Source organism: Nematolebias whitei, chromosome 5, assembly GCF_014905685.2.
Source record: "Nematolebias whitei isolate Nwh7 chromosome 5, NemWhi1, whole genome shotgun sequence".
Taxonomy (NCBI): domain Eukaryota; kingdom Metazoa; phylum Chordata; class Actinopteri; order Cyprinodontiformes; family Rivulidae; genus Nematolebias; species Nematolebias whitei.
Genome location: NC_056502.1, coordinates 18,833,072 through 18,852,982, shown reverse-complemented (window position 1 = coordinate 18,852,982; position 19,911 = coordinate 18,833,072). Strand labels below are relative to the sequence as shown.

Below are 19,911 nucleotides of genomic sequence, written 5' to 3'. Positions count from 1 at the left end.
GCTAGCCCTCTTCCTCGTCGGCAGTCATGTCAAACTGGTTCAAAATCAAAGTCCATGCTCAATAATCCAGGTATACAATCCAACAATTTTCAGTCAGGTCATCTGGACAGTTTCTTTTTTTTGCTGAAACGTTTCACCTTCCATTTGGAATTTGAACAGACTTATGAAAAATGGGTGCTGATCTGATTTATATTTTTAGTTTGGGACTCAACATTTTACCAGTAAAGTATCACATTTGGCATTTAAATACACACACTCAGTTACTACTACCTTTATTCTATGAATACAGCTCATAACAAAACCAAAAAACAAACAAAGTAACTATGTTTCCATGGAGACGGCAAATACAAATTCTGATTGGTCCATTTGTAATCATGAGAGGCTGCGGTCACTGCCCAGCTGAATTTACCTGGTGAAGGAGCGCACATGTCTGCCCCTCCCACCTCCACTCCCACCCCCACCACTGAATTTGCTCCCCTGAGATCCTCTTCCTCCTCCGACACCGCTGGCGCCTCCTCCCCCACCGAGCCACGACAGCCCCGTCCCTCCTCTGCCCCGTGGCACTCGATCGCGAATCGCCAATCGATAGGCGCCTGTGGAGGGAAAAGACACTACATCTTTAGTTTAGTGTGTTTAGTTTGTGACGCGAACTGGATAAATGTGTGTGAATATGAACTCGACATACTTGCAGGAAGCTGTCGGGAGGGCAGAGGGCCTCGCGCAAAGTTGCTCTGACCTCCGCGAGGTTCACTGTAGGTTCCTCTGTGAGTGACAGCGGGAACTTGGCCGCTCCACAAAGACCCACGGCCTCCCTCTCTTCGAGCATAGTTCCCTAGAACCAAAAATTATTATTTGTCACCCTCTCCTGGCCCAATAAGAACGCACAAGAATAAAAAAAATATTAGATAAATATGACAATTTTTTTTAAAGAACTGTACGTACCTGACAGCAAAACACCTTTAGGTTGTGGTGGAGTGAAAAAGCGAGTCTGGCTGTGAAAGGCGGCTCGGCCTCTGTTACCAGTGAACAGACCTCTAGTGGGGGGCTTTGGGATACTTTTTGGGAGACGTTTTGGGGGCATAATTCCAAGAGGGTTCACAACGTCTTTAAACTCTGCTGCAACAAAGTCATCCACATGCATGCTGGGAGGACGGGAAGTATTCTGTTTACGCAGGCGGAAAATATCATGAGGACGCGACAGGTTCTGGCCGAACCCTCCTCGGCCTCCACGGCCACGAGGAGCTGGAAGGATGTGGGCTCTCTTAGCAGGTTCGGTGTAGTCAGATTTACCACTAAGGAGGAAAATACGGGATAATCTTTAATGAATTAATTTGAACCAGGATGTTGCAATAAATCTGTGAGGTTCCGTTGAAGCTGTACCTAGATGTAATAAATGTCTCGTGTTTGTGTTTGCCCAGTCGAAAACCTTTAGAAGCCTTGGTGTCACCAGGAGACGATGGCTCAGATAGAAAGGAGCGCTCCAGCTCTGCCTTCAGGTCCAGTTCTGGACAACATTCCTGAGCCAGTCCCAGTAGATCTACCTTCACCTGGCACAAAGACGGAGAGGCAAATATGTGTCATTTTTGATTCCTTATAAAGTCAAAAAAGAAAGAGAAACAAGTTGCACTCAGTTCAGTCTGCAGCTCAAGATATCTTTATTCCTAGTAGATCAGTTTTTATGCTTGTTTTTACGCTGTTGAGCCATGACAAAAACAATGCACTAACTACTGATTTAATTTTAAAGCTTTTGCAGAAGGGACGTGGCAAAAATGAGTTGTCTTATGTACTGTGCTCTGACAAACTAGTGCATGAAAAAAATCAGTATACAAGTTAATTCTATCAGCAATAAAAGGTTTACATTTGTGATAAAGAATTAGGATGATATTTCCTGCTACAGCAGCAGTGCATCTTTAATTTTTACAGAAAGGTACTTACTGTGTCGAGGTCTGATTCGATATCATCCGTCTGGAAGGGTGAAAACCAGAGTGCTTTAAGGTGCTCATCTAATGCTTCTGACAGAATGAACACCGTCCTGCAAATAACATTACACAGCTTGATTTCTAATGCAGCTCATTTCAGTTCACATAGATCCAAGTTTAACTTCAGCCTTTAAGCTTTAAGAGCTACTGTAACATTTACAATAGCTGCACTGGAAACAGATTTAAAACGTGAGGACTAGAGATTATAAAATAAATAAAAGCATTGACTCTTCTGGTGACCTGTGATTAAACTGAGCTGCAAGGGTTTCAGGTGCTGGTAGAACGGGCTCGGTTTCTGCTGTAGGCGGTGCCTCTGTGGACCCTTCCAACATCTGCCTCAGAACGACCACGCTTTCCAACACGGTTTCCAAAGAGTCATCATCTTTACATAATTTCTACAGACAACACAAAGTAAGTTAAATGCTAAGGCAGCATCAGCCCATAGTCTTTATAACAAAGTGTAGAGGTGTGTATCATTTGTACCATTAGTTGCTTCTCTAAAGCAGAAAGCGGATGGGACTCCGAGTCCTCCCATCGCAGCAGAGTTTTCATCTCTGAACTCGACAGAAAATGTAGAGGACCACAGGTAGGTTCCTCACGGGACACCTGACCATCTTCTGCGCACTGGAAACAAAAAAAGCAAGATTTACAAACAAGTCTTACTCTTGCCTGAGAGAAGGAGTAAAAACCTTGAAAAAAATAAATCTTATTACAACTGAAAAAAAAGAAACTGATAAAATCTCATTTTTCCTCTTTATGCAAAGCAGGTGATTTTTAAGAGTGGAAGTGACTAATGACATGAAAACTACAGCAGAGCTCCATTTTAATGGCTGCTTCTGGCAGCAAATCTCTGAAGAAATAAAAATCAAACCGTACATACAAATCAGGAGAATATGGAAGAGTCTTAAAGGCGAATAGTCAAATCTTTACAAAACTATCATGAAAGCAAGTATTCGTACTGGGATTCATTTGTTAAATTTAAAAAAATCATGAATGTCTAGAAGTTTTGAATAAAAGCTATCAGGCAAATACATAAGAGAAAAATTAAAAGACAAATTTTTTTCATTTTCATTTAGCCTTTATTTATCCAGGTTAGTCTCATTGAGCCATGAGAACTCATTTTCAAGAGAGACCTGTTTAGGGAGCACATGGTGGGGGTTAAGGGCCTTGCTCATGGGCCCAGAGTGGGGCGAATGAGGGTGGGGGCAAGTGTGGGTGTTTCACCTACCCCACCCACAATTTTGATGTTGTCGGGGCCGGGGCGTGAACCGGCGATCTTCGGATCACAAGCCCACCTCTCTAACCTCTGCGCCACCACTCCCCAAATTGATCAAATACATCCTCTAACCTTCTGTTCTGCTTAGAAATTTACATTTTACATATGTTTTATCGGTTTTTCTATTAACCATTTTTTTTTTTTTTTTTTTTTTGGAGCTCAGTATGTTTTATTTCCTCTTCATGTTGTTTGATTCAACTGTTCTTTTCTACAATTGCACATAAAGTATATCTCTGTGATAGAATCCTTTACTTTTTTTCAAATTTGCAATTTTATTTGTTGTTATTTGCAGTCAGTATGTATACAAACTGCACTCACCCCTGTGTCTGTGTGGATAATCTGCCTGAGAAAGTCGAGCAGAGCTGACAGCAGATCTGTCGAATCTTTGCTGAAAGAAACTACCAGCCTCTTCAGCAGCGAGCACAGTTCTGAACCATGCTTCCGCAAAGCGCTGAAACAAAAAACAAACTGTTGCTTACATCCTGAAATTAAGAAAAGGGATAAACTTGAAGAAAAACTTAAAAGCACACAAGTGCATTTACATTTTGAAGTAGTAGAATCCATAGTCATGCTCTGTGAGGAATGTTAAAGTCCTGATGGAGGTGAGGAGGAGGGGGATACTGCCCTCTTTATTCCCTAAAACTTCCAGCAGAGAGTTGCACACTGAAGATAGCATATCTCGACCAGGAAGTGCGTTGGCCAGCTGTTCAGACTCCGACACACAGCTGTCACCAGGCGGAGGCACCACAAGGGATATGTCCTGATGGATACAAAGCATTTTAAAGCCTCCAGTTCCTTTATTTTGCTTAAAGAGCTCTGCAGATCTTACCTGATCACATAGTGACTGTAATATTGTTCCCACCAGAACGCTGCATTGCTGCTGTTGCAGGGAGTGATCGGATGGAGGAACCAACAAGGACAGAAGCAAAGGGAACAGATCTGCCAGCTGCTCGTCTCCAGAAACGGAACCAGACAGCAGGTGCAGTGTTGCGCTCTTACAAGCCCTTTGTGATGCCAGAGCATCCATCAAGGACAGCAGGCGTAAAACCTGGCCCCAGCACACACTTTTTCCCTCCGCTCTGCAGACAGTAGACAGAATCCCTTTAAAAGGCAGTTCACAGCAAAAACAAAAACCCTACAGTGGTGATGTGTGGCTCACTCACGGCTGCAGCTCCTCCAGCAGCAGCTCCGACACAGCCTTCATGACGAGAGTGGCTGTGATTGAAGACAGGTCGGCCAGCTGAACACACACTCTCCTCAGCATGGTCAGGAGAGGGGGACAGCTGGTGGAGCACACGCAACTCAGCACCTCGGAAAGCACATTCCACTGTACCCGTATGTGCATGCTCCACAACTTCCTGGTGTTTAAAGCTATAGCCACATCTTGGACTGACAGCACCTGTGAAGCAGACGTTCAAAACATTAGTGTGCATGAGAAGGCAAGGTTAATGAGGAGTTGAGAAGGAGAACACCAATAGGTTATTGAGTTACCTGAGTGCTTTGCACCGGCAGTGGAAGAGGCAGGAGCTCAGAGAGCAGTGTCAGGCCAGAGAACAGACCTTCAGGAGCTTTTAGCAGTGAACTTAAGACTTCCTTTAGCATCAGGGACCATGTGTTACTGGCTAAAGTCTCTTCGGTGTGAGTGACCTGCAGCAGACATGAACAAAGTCTCACCGTCACGACGTAGAGAAACATATTTAGCTTCACAATAACAATAAACACACGAGCAGTCATGCACCTCTTCGCTGACGCCCTGTGTGAAGGTGAGCAGCACATCCACGATTAGCGCCTGCACTCTGGTCTCCTCCCCGTCTAGACGTCCTGATGCAGGAATGGAGCACACAATCATGTGGAGCGTCACCAAAACATTAGCCACTCGCGTGTCTCTGAACTGGAAGGCGCCCCCAGAGAGCAGCTCAGTCAGCATGGTGCGCAAGAGCCTGAGGGTGCCAATACATATGCTGAGAATCATGCAGCGCTGCGGCGTCGGGCCCATGTGTCCATGCGCACGCCATGGCTGCAGTAACACGCTGCACAACTTCTGCAGGACACGCACACACGTATCCAGACCCTCCCCGGAGAACAGCTGGACACCTGCAAGGCTCCACTTCAGATCCCTCTGCTGGCCTGCAGAGATAAAAAAAAAAACATTGCAGGAGAAGGAATTTCTACCAAATAAATCCAAACTAAAATCATAAAATAAACACAAGACTTCTTTTTAATTTTTTTTTACCTTCAACAGGAGGTGGACAGGCGATGTGATTGAGGACCCTCAGAGCCGTGACCAGCCCAGATCCATCAGCATTCAACACATTTTCCACATTCTGACACACACAAAAAAAACATTTAAAATTATTATACTATAATAACAATATTATTATTGTATTGTATATTGATGTTTTTTTTCCCTTTTGCTCGTGTGTGGTTGTTGTTTTTGTATATTTCTATTTTGTGGGAAATCCATGGAAGATTGAAAGGAGAGACATAAGAAGCTTTTGACTTCTGCCTATTTCTTCTTGATCATATAGGTTTGATGATTTATTTGTCTGAAACTGTTCTTTTGATATAATCAAAAATAAGCCATTCATTCATTTGTTCGTTCATCCATTCATTCTGTTAAAACTATTTATTTCCCTTCCCAATTAACAGATAATTCCAACACTTTGCAAACCCCCCGTTTGGATCTGTAAGCCACAGATTTAAGAAATAATTCACACTAATGCAAGATGTGAAGTTTATAAAAGCAAATGGACGTTCTCATACAGTAGTTAAAAAAAGACTTATGGATTTCTGTGACAAGGTCATCAAACTGAGTCACCGAGTTCTTAGAAAAACACAAAATCAAGGTCATTCAAGGTACTTTTTGACCAACGACACAGAACTTAAAAACACTGGGACTATTTTCAAGGAACTAAAAAGCATTTAAGATTTTTATTAAGATTTATTTTTTTAAGTAAATAAGTGACTGGACCAGTCTGGACATCATTACTTTTGTATAAAAAGCAGGAGTACTCACACATGCTCAGAAGTAAAAGCGTAGGGTAATGACAGCTGAAACCCATCAGATCCAATCGGACATTTCAGACTTTTATTTTTATTACAATTTTTTTTAAAAGAGGGTTTTTGTCTGGAATATGTTAAAACCGTGTGGTGAGAATAACATTAAATGCATTCTATAAAATCTAAGATGAGTCTGAAGAAACAAAGAATGAAAAACTTGAGATTAGGAGGCTTTGTGTTCCAGTACTGAATCATGTGTGGGCTCTAAGAACAACGCACGTGTTTATTGTTCAAGAACGGTTAAAGGCAGCTGTCTGCTTTCATCTTTGTGTTGGCTTCAAAGTTATGGGTCACCATGTCAGCTGACCTGCTTGTAGACAATGACAACATGGTGCGATTTTCATCTGGTACTGACGTTATAGAAATAACAGCAAAGTGAAGGGGGGGATGGATAAGGTGAGCTTAAATGCTCCATAATGATCCAACACACAAATCGACTGCGGGTCGACTTTTATTACCTGCAGGTAATACGTGAATATTAAAAGGTCACTGCTCACTAAAACTGAACATAATCTCTACTTGAGCCAGATGCGCATTAACAGATCTGTACCTGCTTAACGTAGTTGATGAGGGTAGGAATGCTGCCAATCTCAAAGCGGAGTTTGTCCAGAGGTTCCAGCCATTTACTGAGCTCTGAAAAACAAACAAATATGAAAAGCTTTCTCCTACAGCATGACAATGATAGAACACTGGAGATATTTACCCTGCAACTTGGCATTAGTGTCATCTGCTTTAGCTACAGAGAGCAGCGGAGCAGCGTATTGCTCCATCATCCGCAGTTCATTAGAAGTCTGAACCACCATTAGGACTAGCATACAAGCATAGTTATATGTCACTGCTTTACGAGATTTGCCCTCACTGAAAAGGGGAAAAAATAGTTAGATTATAATGAAAAGAAACCGCAGGAAGATAAACAAGCAGAAAGGAGACAGTTGTACCCTTGTGCGTCCTTGCTGTGATGCTGGAGGAGAGTGACCAGACAGGACAGGTTGTTCTCCAGGCTCAAAACGTGGGCCACAGCACTGCGGCCTGTCTGTGTGAAGGTCATTAGGTAAAGTGCATGGAGCAGGCCCAGAACCTCTGGGTTATCGCCTTCCTCGAGTCCTGCGCCACCCTCTCCTCCAGCTGCCACATGGCTCATGAGTTCTGACACACCCTGCAGAGCATGCAGTGCCTGTATCAGCCAGACACAAAAACCTTCCTCCCCAAAGCCGGGCCCCACAAGCCCTCCTTCTCCTCCTGTTAATGTGCTGTCCTCGCTCTCAGGGTCTGTCACTGATGCCAAGAGACGCAGCAGGAGGTTGGTGGGTGTAGCCTGGGCCAGAAGGAAGAGTAGACTGGACTGGGTGAGCGATAGGAAGCGAAGGAGCTCTTTGACCGCTTGGGTTACGCAGACGTGCCCCGCTGCAGCAGCCGCCGACAGCACCACAGTGGTGCTCTCTAAGAAATGGCATGTGTGCATATACCTGACAAAAAAAACTCAATCAGTGAGTCGGAACTACAATCTGAGCTTCAACTTTATGAAATCTGAGATCATCTTCTCTGCACGAGCACCTATATAATGTTGGGTAAGGGTTATCCCTCTCCTGTGGTCCCGTTATTCTGGCAGTAGTGGGGAAGGCTTTTCCGGGAGGTTGCACCATGCTGTGAGGAGCACTTTCCAACAGGTGAAGAAGCTCCTCCAAAACCTCTGCAAGCCTATCAAGCTCAGCCTCACTTACAGGAGTGGAGCTTAGCGAGGGTTCCTCCTCCATGGAGCTCTCAGTTTCTTCCAACTCCTCCTGAGAACAAGGGTCAGTTGTAATTAAATAAACTCAGTTTAGTTCCAATAGGATTATGAACTTTTAAATGTGTTGGTTACAAGTAAATCTAAGAGTTTTTGGTTGTAAATTCAGTTGTTTGATTTTTTTTTTTAGATAATACTGAAGTTCAGCTCTAACAGTAACCACACTACCCAAATACCAGTGTCCAATTAGAGGTCTTTTAGTGTCCCCAACACCACTTAATGTCCTAAAAGTGAAGGTAAACAAAAAATATACAACGAAAAAGGTTGAATCATTTCATCTGGACCAGTTTCTTTAAGTGGGAAATGTTTCGTCCCCCAGCCAGAGGACTTCCTCAGTCTACAGCCTGCCAACCAGATCTGTCCCATATGTAGCCTTCACTGCTGTGTTTCAAGCCAACCTCAGGTTGGAATCTCAAAGGTATTCATGCAAAATCATCATGTACAACAATCAAATGTTTTAGGCCAGATGGTTAACTTTCTACTCACAGAAACTGCCTGAGGAGAACCAAGGCCAAAGTGGTTCAGTTTTGGAGATTCCAACAGGAGGTTGGCTGGAAACACAGCAGTGAAGGCTACCTATGGGACAGATCTAGATGGCAGGCCGTAGACTGAGGAAGTCCTCTGGTTGGGGGACGAAACATTTCTCACTCAAAGAAACGTGTTCAGATGACACGATTTAACCTTTTTTGTTGTTATCTATCTGGATGATTGAGCCTACAACACTTTAAAAAATATATAAACGTTGATAACTTGGTTAGTGCTGGGCTATAAGAGCTACCCATTTATGCTTGCTAATATCTTACCAACCTGAACTGAATAATTCTAACATATTAAAAAATATACTCATCTTTCAGGACCAGCACCAGAATTTAAAGCAACAAATGATCTGCTTCCCAATTAGACAGTTGATGTATGATTGAAACAGTACTTTACGACGTTATTAAAAAGGGCCAAGCTTTGTTCTTATAAATTTGCTAAGTGAGAGAACTGCTAGTTTTACACAGCTCTGATATTTATCTATAACGTTCTACTTTTTTTTATTGCTTTTACTTAACTTGCTAACTTTTAAAAACACAAACTGTTTTCAAAACATACACAAACCTATTTTTTAAGTAGAATTTTGTCAAAATGTCTCATAAAAATTTAAATGGCTAAAGCATCCAGGTTTACGGTTTTTCTTTACAGACTAATTAAAAGCTCAAGTTGTGTAATGACACAACCCTTGTAAATTACAAGAGGCAATTAAAATGATCAGTGTCGCCTCTTTAAGCTAAAACTAATCAAGGATTAAAATCTGTTGGAAATCACTGTAATTGCTTTCATTTAATGAAAATTTGAATGGTACAAAAATGGCATATAGCCTGAATTAAAACGTCTAAGAAATTATATCTTCAAGAATGTTTACAGATTTTGACTCCAAATGATTCTCAATAAAATCCTGTCTTATGAGTCTGTGTGAGGGAACAGGACTGTGTGTGTGCCGTCACCTGCTGCGGTTCACTCCACGCTTCTGCCGCATGTCGCAGGTTGGTGAGCACTTCATACGTGTGGCTTTTTTGTAATATGGCGTTTCCAGCTGTTATAACCCGGACTGTTTCTTCACGCAGGAACATCTGGACTAAACGCTGCGAAGCACATCAAGCTTAGAGTCATGCATTAAAAAAACAAAAACACTTCCTATTTATGAACTAGACTTTTTTTTTGGTTGTTCTTGAAAATATAAAATATGAGTGGTCAGCCTTTATTTTTTTTTACCATCACTGACTTTGTTTTGTATTTAAACTGTAAGAAATGAAAAATGCCAAACCATCTTTCACGGAACTCTTCACTGAAAGATTTTAGAAAAAAATAATGATATTAATAATAAGCTGTGTTGTTTACCTGGTAGCCACTTTTCTCTGACCCTACTGCATGCAGGAAAGCTTCACATCCTGCAGGAGTGCTGATGAGAGCATCCAAAGCTCTAAGGATGCTTAGCTTCAAAGTGGAGGAGACGTGGTCAGCGTTGAGCAGCTCCAGCAGCACATTCAGGGACCCCTGATTTAGCAGCTCCGTGAGGCCCTGTGGACACTCGGCCAGGCACGACGCCAACTTTGCACCAGCTTTCAATTGTCTGAGATTAAGAGCGATGGGTTGAGTGAGAGCAACCTCCATACTTAAAGCTTGGAGAGCCCATCGAACTAAAACTCTAATAGGTTCCTCCGCCTCTGCCTGTCCTTGTTTAATTAAGTAAGCTAAGCCTTTGTTCAGTAGTCCAGGTGCCTCCTCCAGAGCAGTGACCCACTGAGCATCTCTGTCTTCACCAACACCAGCTAGTAGTTCTTTTAGCTGAGCAACAGCTTCACCCTCCTCTCCGCCTGCTGGTCCTTCTGTTCCACCAGCATCTCTGGGCTCTTCCACAGTGGCCTTCTCCAACTGGATATCAAAACGAGTCTTGTACGGAGAAGTGAAGTAAACCAGGGGTTTGAGTTCTCGTTCGTATGGATCGTACTGGACAGGTGGGACGGACGCAAGATCCTCAGGAGTGTAGTCCATGTCAAAGGTGGGCAGCTTGAAGCTCCCGTTGTCCAAGTCGTCCTCATCACTGGAAATCTGCTCATACCCATCGTCACCTGGCAGATTGACAAACAGCAAAAGTTTAACGTTTCTCAAATGTAAAAAAAAAGTAACTAAAATCTCTTCACACTTTGTAAGTTTAATAAATGTGTAGGAAATGACTGAGAATGTGGAGTGCAACAATAACTACTTTGTCCTTTTACGATACAAAAAAAAAGCACACTCACAAAGCTCTTTTTGGCCGTGGCACCAACACTCCAAGCATGCAGGGTTAGTTTTGGCATGCAGGAAGTGAGTCCAGCACACACTCGGGCATCAGTCAGGAAGACTTTCACATGACTGTACATGAAGGTTAACCAAACGCTATCACCATCGCACCATCTAGGATTTGCAGATGGACGCAGCATGCCTGAGCAAATACTCGAACAATTGCTCTGTCCCAAATGGACCCCACCTCGTAGCCCCACAACAAAATCTAACAACTTTATGTAGAGCTGAGTTTTTATACAATGGGGTCAGGACTGAGTGTCCATTTGGGATAACAGGTTATCCTTCTCCCACAGAACTCCCCTACCTTCCTCCATCTCCTCCTCCTCGTCCTCACCCTCATCTTCCTCTTCTTCTTCCTCCTCGTCCTCATGAACGCTCCCTTCAGTCCGTGTTTCTTCCTCCTCCTCACGCTCTTCCTCTTCTTCCTCAGCTTCTTCTTCTTGTTCGGCATCTGAGAACGTTTCCTCAACAGGCAGCGATCTTTCAGGTGACACAGCTTCCATGTAGTCGTCACGACCTCGGCTTGGCTCATCTTTGATCACGCCCACTGCAGAATGACCACCACAACGAACAAAAAGTGTAAATATAAATCTCTTTGTTTTCCTAATTACCACTAGGACAAAAAGAGAGATAAAACACAGTGCGTTTAATAGCATGTCAGCAAAACAGATGGGGCATTTCTTTTCTAAAAATGAACAGGACATAGTCAAAAACAAATAATTTTAAAATGCTGCAACTCTTCGCCTGTTTAAAACATTGTCATTACACATAGACTCAATGTGTTTGCACAGCTCCAACCTGTCACTGGGACCTGCTCCTCCTCATCATCATCTGGAGGTGGAGGTCCAGGTGGAGTACGAGGACCTCTGGGTGCTGGCCTGGGCGGGCTGCCATTGTACTGATCATCTTTTTCCCATTCTGAAAGACAAGTAATGATTGATGCACACTTGGCACTAAACACATCTATTGAGAAGAAGAAAAAGTCTGTTCAATTGGAAAGTTCAGTTCAGTATGCAGATGTGAAAGGTGACGTGCTGATTGGTTTCAGCTTCACAGTTTGTACCTTGTTTGACAATCCTCTTCAGGCCGCTTGGCTGCTGTGGGGGTGGGGGTGGAGGAGGGGGCGGTGAATCATGGTCATGCCCATGCGGACGGTCGGCTGTCCCATAAACTGCCAGGGTCAGGCTGGTGTACCAGCCGCGCAGCACCAGCCCATCGGTGTTCACCTGCACAAACAGTCCCAATTATTCACAAAACATCATGAAAGAACATCCGTTACCTGTTTATTAGAAATCCGTTACCTTTCCACAGGGTCTAAACACGATGGACTTGTTTTCATCGTATTCCAAACTGAGGGTGAAGAGAAAGACGGGATTGATTGATGGATATAACAGTGAAAAAAACATTATCAGGCTAACGACAAGTTAGACAAACTAAAATTTTTGGAGCTTTGATTATGAAACACATACAATATCATTGTTTGGATAAATTAATGCAATGTCACATGAATTTATTTTTAAAGTTGCATTAATTTTCAATAAAATATTGCATTGTTGACAGAAGAGTAAGGCAGTTTCTCAAGCACAACCCAAAGATTTTCCAGTAGAGTTAACATTTTGGCTTTGAGGTGGCCAATCCATGTGTGTAAATCATATTTTATTCCTTGAACCACTCTAACGGTATGAGCCCAAAGTAATGTCAAAGAATGAAAAAACGATTGAAACCTATCTTTCCCTTCAGCTTCTTTATCTTTTCAGCCGTCCTTGTTTGTTGGTTTACCCCAAAAAATATTGAACTTAAACTTATAAAACAAAACAAACCTTGGTATAACAATGGCCATGTATGGTAACATGTATAGCATTTTTTAAGTGACCATCACCTTATAGCAATATAAACATGACTTAAAAAAATCTTATAATGTTTGCAGTTTAAAAGTTCACATTTTACACTCTGCAGTAAACCGAGTACTCACCAAGTAGTTTTCTAAAAGTTGCACGGCTGTTTAGTCCTGATATTGTGGGTTTTCTTGCATGGAAATATGGTTAGTTTCACTAATAAACCTTTTTCATTTTAATTTATTTATTATTATTTATTTATTAACCTTTATTTAACCAGGCAAATCCCACTGAGATCACAGATCTCTTTTGCAAGGGAGGCCTGAAGGCAGACTAACATGCATGTTTTTTGGTCTGTGGGAGGAAACCAGAGTACCCAATGCAAGCACAAGAAGAACATGCCAACTCCACCCAGAAAGTGTGAGGTGCTGGCAGACATCTTTAACACCTCACTTACCCTGGAGACAGTTCCCACCTGCCTGAAGACTGCCACCATCATCCCAGTCCCAAAAAGCTCTACAGTGACTGGTCTGAATGACTATCGGCCAGTGGCCCTCACCCCGATAGTCGCTAAATACTTTGAAAAACTGGTCATGACTCGCATCAAAACAACCATCAACATCAACGAGGACCCTCATCAGTATGCATACCGTGAGAACCGATCAACAGAGGATGCCATCTCCTCTGTGGTCTACACTGCGCTCAACCATCTGGAGCAGAAAAACTCTTACGTCCGTATGCTCTTTGTGGACTTCACATCCGCCTTCAACACCATGATCCCCCAAACCCTGATGGACAAACTATCCACACTAGGACTAAGCCCCTCCATCTGCAACTGGGTACTAGACTTTTTAACAAACAGACCACAGTTAGTGAGGATCCACAACCTCTCCTCCTCCACCATAACCCTCAGCACTGGCTCTCCTCAGGGATGTGTGTTGAGTCCCCTCCTGTTTACTCTGCTCACGTATGATTGTGCAGCTACCCATCCAGGCTGTCACATTGTAAAGTTTGCAGATGATACAGCGGTGGTGGGATGCATCACAAACAATGACGAGTCCAGCTACAGGCAAGAGGTGGAACACCTGGAGAGCTGGTGCAAAGAGAATAACCTTCACATCAATGTGAAGAAGACAAAGGAGATGATTGTGGACTTCAGAAGGAACAAAAACATCTACACCCCCCTGAACATAAGAGGATCTGCGGTGGAAGTGGTCTCCAGCTACAAGTACTTGGGTGTACACATGAATGACAACCTCAGCTGGAGCAACAACACCACCAGCCTGATCAAGAAAGCTCATCAGAGACTCTACTTCCTCAGACGGCTGAGGCGAGCTGGTCTGGGAAGCTCAGTCCTCACCTCCTTCTACAGGTGTGCAGTGGAGAGCATCCTGTGCTCGAGCATCAATGTGTGGCATGGAGGCTGCACAGCTGCAGAAAGGAAAGCTTTGCAGAGAGTGGTGAAGGCTGCACAGAAATCTGTCGGAATCAGCCTCCCCACCATCACAGACATCTACACCTCCAGATGCAGGAAGAGGGCCACCTGCATCATGAAGGACCCCACTCAACCAGCACACACACTTTTTGCCCCACTCCCCTCAGGAAGGAGGTTAAGGAGCATTAAGTGTAGAACCACTAGACTGAGGAACAGCTTCTACCCTGAGGCTGTTAGACTCATGAATCTCTAACTAGAATAATCACTGTGAAAAACCATATGTTGCTGCTGATCTGTTTAAATGTTGATGTGTTCATGCGTGCACATCTGCTCACAGACTCATGTTCATGTTTGTGCTGATGTTCAATGTTTTATATTATGAGTGCTTAGTGTATATTTAGTTGATGTTTTTCTTAGTTCATATCTTAGATGTTATTACTGTTTTTCTTATACATTTTATTGTTGGATGTAACTGGGACCTTGTGTACATAATTTCGCTCCACCACATGTACCACATGAGGTGCGAATGACAATAAAGAAACTCTGACTCTGACTGACTCTGAAAGACCTCAAGTACAACCGGGGATTGAACCCAGGACCTTCTTGATGTGAGGCAACAGTGCTAACCACTGAGCCACCGTGCTGCCATAATTTCATCGAACTTAAAATGATCACACATCACAATCATGATGTTACTGATGTCCTTCCAAGTTTAATAACAATAGTTATAGAATTGTTCATTTTGATACTTTTAAATAACTTATTGGTTGTTTTTGTGTTTTGCCTGAAACAGACCAATAATTTGACTCTCTGACACGGAGGAACATTTTAACTTCAACAGATTATGCCTTCCAACATGGTTCCTTCATGAATGAGAAGCTACTCAACACAACAATTAGAAATAAAAATTATTACAAAGGAAAAAAAAACTATAACAACATAATTTAAAATTTTTCCCAGTGTATAAACAAATGTTTGTATAAAGTAGCTGTTGTTATTGTCAACATATAATAATAATGTCTAGATAAAAACGTCTGTCCTTAGAAGAAGTATTTTATTAAATTGGTCACAACCTGCTGAGATTTACAAACGATTCCATCAAGCCCCACAATGTTTTAATATATTAAAAAGCAAACTGAAAATCATTGTGACATATTCTCAGTGTATTTGTAATTATTTGGAAAATTTCACAAACCACATTTGGCCACAAAAGCTCATATTGTACTTCAAGTTAACAGACTAGATTACGAATTTAATTTAGATCACTGGAATTACTTTATTTTAAAACCATACAATATTGAGTCTTGATTTGAAAAAAAAAAAAAAACTTTTTCAATCACAGCCATTTAAAACAGTTGATGTTATTTTAAACACTAATCACTGAAATTTAACAAAAATGTCCTCCCAAATCAACTTTCCTGGCTAGCACCAATAATAAGTTGGGTGTGCCGCATTCAAAAATGTCATTAAGCCTCACTGAAAGAGCAGCTTTAGATACAAAGTAATGCTCCAGTGCTTCTCTGCACACTTGTTATACTGATAATGCTCAACTGAAAAATTTCCTTTTCACTGCCTGAATGAGATCTCTACATTTTTGTGTCACTTTCAGCTGCAGTACAGGTAGGGTTGGGTTTCTGGATAGACAAGTTAGTCGGGACAGGAACAAAGAGACCTGAATAAGGATGAATGCACAAGCCTACAAAAACAGGTCCCACATGCTGCTGTGACCGGTTCTACAGGTTGGAACAGACTTTTCCATCTCGGGCACTTTAGCGATCCGACCGGGAAGTGAGAAAACTGAGAATAGTCTAAACGGTTTATTTCGACAACATGAAAGCAGGGAGGGTAAAAATAATTCTGACCTGCCCAGTCTGTGGAAGGTGGGGCTGTTGGGCTTGGTGACATTTTTGAAGAACAACTCCAACTGAAAGGCATGAGGAGATGTTTCCCTGGAAACACAATTATGACACAGTTAGCACTTATTCATTAGCTTCTTAGTTTGACGTCAGCATCAACACAGTGGTGAGAAAAAATGTTAGCATAGAGGAAGTACAGATTTTATGCATCTTTGAATATAGCATCATTTGGCTAATGTGCTGCTTATATTTAACCTTGGTAAAGTTTCAAATCTCTAAACTATGCAAAAAAAAAGAGTAAATTGAATAATATAAACTTATTAAGATTACTAATGAAGATGTAGAATTCATAACAAAAGACAGCCAAAACATCTATGATTTTTAACTCATTCATTTTATTTTACAAAAAATAATCAAAACACTAATCCCTGAGCATATAATCCACCATCCAAACTTATTGCATTACTATTATAAACCTCTTGTGTTTATGTTTTGACATTCTTGAGGACATGGTCATTTAACTCACCTCTCACACCTCAGCGGCCTGAGAAAAACTCCACTAATCAACAATGTAGCTTAAGCGTCATTATCCATTAGTTTTTCCATTCAAACAGAATGTTTTGCAACCACATCCCACACAGATATATCATCAGTGAGCCATTTTCTCCACAATCAGTGTTTTAGATGTTTTTTAAGAGTGTGGTGACATTTTGGAATGAAAATAATGAAGCAATAAAAACCTAACAGAGGAACAGCAATAACATCAGTCACTTGTAATAAAATGGTTAGATAGCTGATACGTATGGTGTCATTTTAAGACTTAAAAGGTGTGGATACCAATCATTTCACTGAACTTCTTGACTTATATAACTGCAAAAAAGCACAGAGCTTCCAAGTCAGTTGCTCTTAACACAGCCGTGGGAAAAATTTAAATGTAGAGGGAGCTTTTTTTTTTTTGGGAAGTGGCAGCCCCCAGATGCTGGAGCAACCAGCCTGTTGGTATCTGTATTGCAGTCTATAAAGTCTTTTAAATCCTGCCTGAAAACTCAATTTTGTCCACTGGCTTTTAAGTGGACTTCAATTTCAATTATAACAGACCTTTGTGGTGGCGTTCCCTTGTTTTAGCCAATTTTATTAAACCTGACGGTTTCACTAGCATTGTTTGAGTATATTTTATTGTTATTTTTTTCTCTTGATTTTATCAGCTTGTAAAGCACACTGGTTAACATTTTAAAACAAACAAATTATAAAATTGTCTTTGACTGTGAAACAAGAGTATCACATGCAAATTAATTAACTTTATGGTCACTGTTTTGTTTACTTGATTTGACAAAAATAAAATCATCATACCCCCCATTGTTTTGTAATGCAAGATTATCTGGATTGCCCACATTAAATTTATACCACCCAATAACGTATTATGTGAGATATTATGTTGTGTGGTGTGTTTGTGCCTCTGTGTTGTAGCTCTCACCCAAATCCTCTGCTGTCAGGCAAGTTGCTGTGAGCTTTGACTCCTGGAGGAATGACCCGCACCTCTGTGATCAGGACCCCGCAAGGAAACCGCACCACATCCACGTTAGTTAACTGAAGTACACACACACATAAACCAGACAATAAATCATAAGCAACCGTACCCAGTGATGACAAAATAATGGCTTCGACAGTCACTTTTTCTGCCTGCTCCAAAGTAAACATACATTGTGATTAGCATCGACAACTAGGTTAACAAGAAAACAAACTCATGGACTACGTAGATGCAAAATAAAACCGATGCAGAAACTTATGCGTTTATATTTATCACTTACAAAAACAGTGTTTGGTACAGCCGTTAAGAAAACAACGAAAATGTCTCGTGACATAAAAGCAGTGTAACATCACCGTTAGTTGAGTTAGCGCCGTTAGCTTCAAAGTTTAGCATCATTTTTCTAAACTCCTGTATGTGCGCCCGATCTCAGCTTTTAATGCGAAAAGTCTTGAAAATATAAAAAAGTAATATATTACGGGGGATTAAAAAAAATTACCTCTGCACTCTGGTGCTTAAATGTGTCTAGAAAAAGAAGCTCCGTTGACGCGTCCAGCGCCATAGCTTTACAGTCTTTCTTGGACGTTGCAGGATCAACTTCCGGGTCGACTGAGTACTTCCGGTGCAAATTTGCTCGTCAAGATGTTTATTAATTTATTTGTTAATTTTTCTTTTTTTATAGACACATTGGTTCATGCAAAATAATAATAATAATTTGAAATAAACTTAACAATTTTTTTTAGATGTTATAACATTTGTAACAAGTAGAAAAAAATGTTTTAACCTAAAACTGGTGCATTTAAAGCCTTAATGATATTCTACTTTTAAATCACACCGTTTTCATTCATTCAACCTTTATTTATACAGGTTAATACCATTGAGCCTCTGGGACTCATTTACAAGAGAGACCTGAATTTTTAAACAAAGAGTGATGACAACAGTGGACAACAACAACAACAGTAGACAATCATAAAGGAAGCATACAATAAAAAAAAAAAAAAAAAGTTTTAACAAGTGAAAATATAAATGCACCCAAAAGGACAATCAAAAGGAAAGTAGCGAAAAAAACTGCTCGATTGTAAGGTGGTGTAGTAAAAACAGGAACATGTCTGCATTGATTTTTCCCAGGAACTTAAAATTTAAAACCACTTAGAGAGGTCAAGGTTGAGAGCTTCAGATCTTTTTGCAAGATATTCCAGGAAACAGGAGCAGAGTAGGAGAAAGCCTTTTTGCCTAGTTCAGTCCACACTGAGGGGACACTGCATGTTGTCCTGAGAGTGCACGCTGTAGCTGCACTCATGCAGTGACATGTAGGAGATGAAGGCAGCAGACCAAGAAGTGATTTAAAGATGAAAATTTACCAGTGGGAGAGTCTCCGTGAAGTTAATGATGTCCAGTTAACCAGTGAATACAGGGTGCAGTGGTGGGTACGATAATCACAGACAGTTATGAATCTTAGTGCACCATGATAGGCAGCGTCCAACATCTGCAGCGCGCTTGTAGGAGCATTCATGTAAATAATGTCACCGTAGTCCATGGAGGGAAGGAAAGTTGCAGTTACAAGGAGTTTCCTAGTGTTCAGAGTTAAACAGATCTATTTCTGAAAAAGAAACCCAGTTTAACTTTCAGCTTCCTTACTAGGTTTTCCACGTGAAGCTTAAAAGAGAGATGCGAATCGACCAAGATACCCAAATATTTGTAGGAATCGACAAACTCAATAGGGACACCATTTTTTTTTTGTTTTCTAATCTTTTTTTTTTTTTTCTATTGTATGGGTGTACACATGTTTTATGTTATGTTTTCATTTTTACTTTATTTATGGGTGTACACATGTTTTATGTTATGTTTTCATTTTTACTTTATTTCACTTTATTACTATTTGCACCTTTATGTCGAAGCAAATTCCTAGTTTGTGAACCTCATTCATTGACATGGCAATAATAAACTGATTCTGATTCTGATTTGAGGATAAAATCTGGGGCAAACTTACTCTTTGAAAAAAGCATCACAGTCCACACTACATTTGTAATTTGTATGTGTATAAGCATACAACCAAACAAACACTTGAAAATAAATTAATAAAATACATTATTGTTGTTGTTGTTAATGAAATGATTAATTTTTTTAATATAATTTTTGTATTCAATCAAGAATCAGGAATTTTCCAGATGCTGTGTTTACGTTTTATAAAAGCTTTAAGTTTTTACAAAAACGTTTTAAAGCTAATACATCTGTAACCAAATATAATAACATAGGAACTACCGATAATTAAATAAACGACAATAAAAACAGTTTAGTTTCTTTCTAAGTACTTTGACAAAAGTATTTTTTAA

At 41.0% G+C, this 19,911-nt stretch overlaps 1 protein-coding gene across 2 annotated transcripts; it reads right to left on the bottom strand.

Annotated features, from left to right (window-relative positions):
• Window positions 1–405: 405 nt before the first annotated feature.
• On the bottom strand, window positions 406–18,167 carry virma (vir like m6A methyltransferase associated). 2 transcript variants are annotated; one of them, XM_037676297.1, is made up of 27 exons: window positions 18,078–18,167; window positions 17,528–17,640; window positions 16,060–16,146; window positions 12,229–12,277; window positions 11,991–12,153; window positions 11,726–11,845; window positions 11,232–11,474; window positions 9,983–10,713; window positions 9,589–9,726; window positions 7,870–8,096; window positions 7,254–7,781; window positions 7,019–7,173; window positions 6,866–6,948; window positions 5,489–5,579; window positions 4,994–5,382; window positions 4,747–4,902; window positions 4,419–4,654; window positions 4,085–4,334; window positions 3,798–4,015; window positions 3,574–3,706; window positions 2,463–2,603; window positions 2,220–2,374; window positions 1,936–2,032; window positions 1,381–1,547; window positions 943–1,292; window positions 686–832; window positions 406–611 (listed from the first exon to the last, which is right to left on the bottom strand). In XM_037676297.1, exons 1-27 carry the CDS (start codon window positions 18,138–18,140, stop codon window positions 406–408), a joined length of 5,436 nt encoding a protein of 1,811 aa, XP_037532225.1. In that variant the 5' UTR covers window positions 18,141–18,167. The 2 variants fall into 2 exon arrangements, with proteins under 2 accessions (XP_037532225.1, XP_037532226.1); XM_037676298.1 differs by having other exon boundaries at window positions 406–593.
• Between the last annotated feature and the right edge of the window lie 1,744 nt (window positions 18,168–19,911).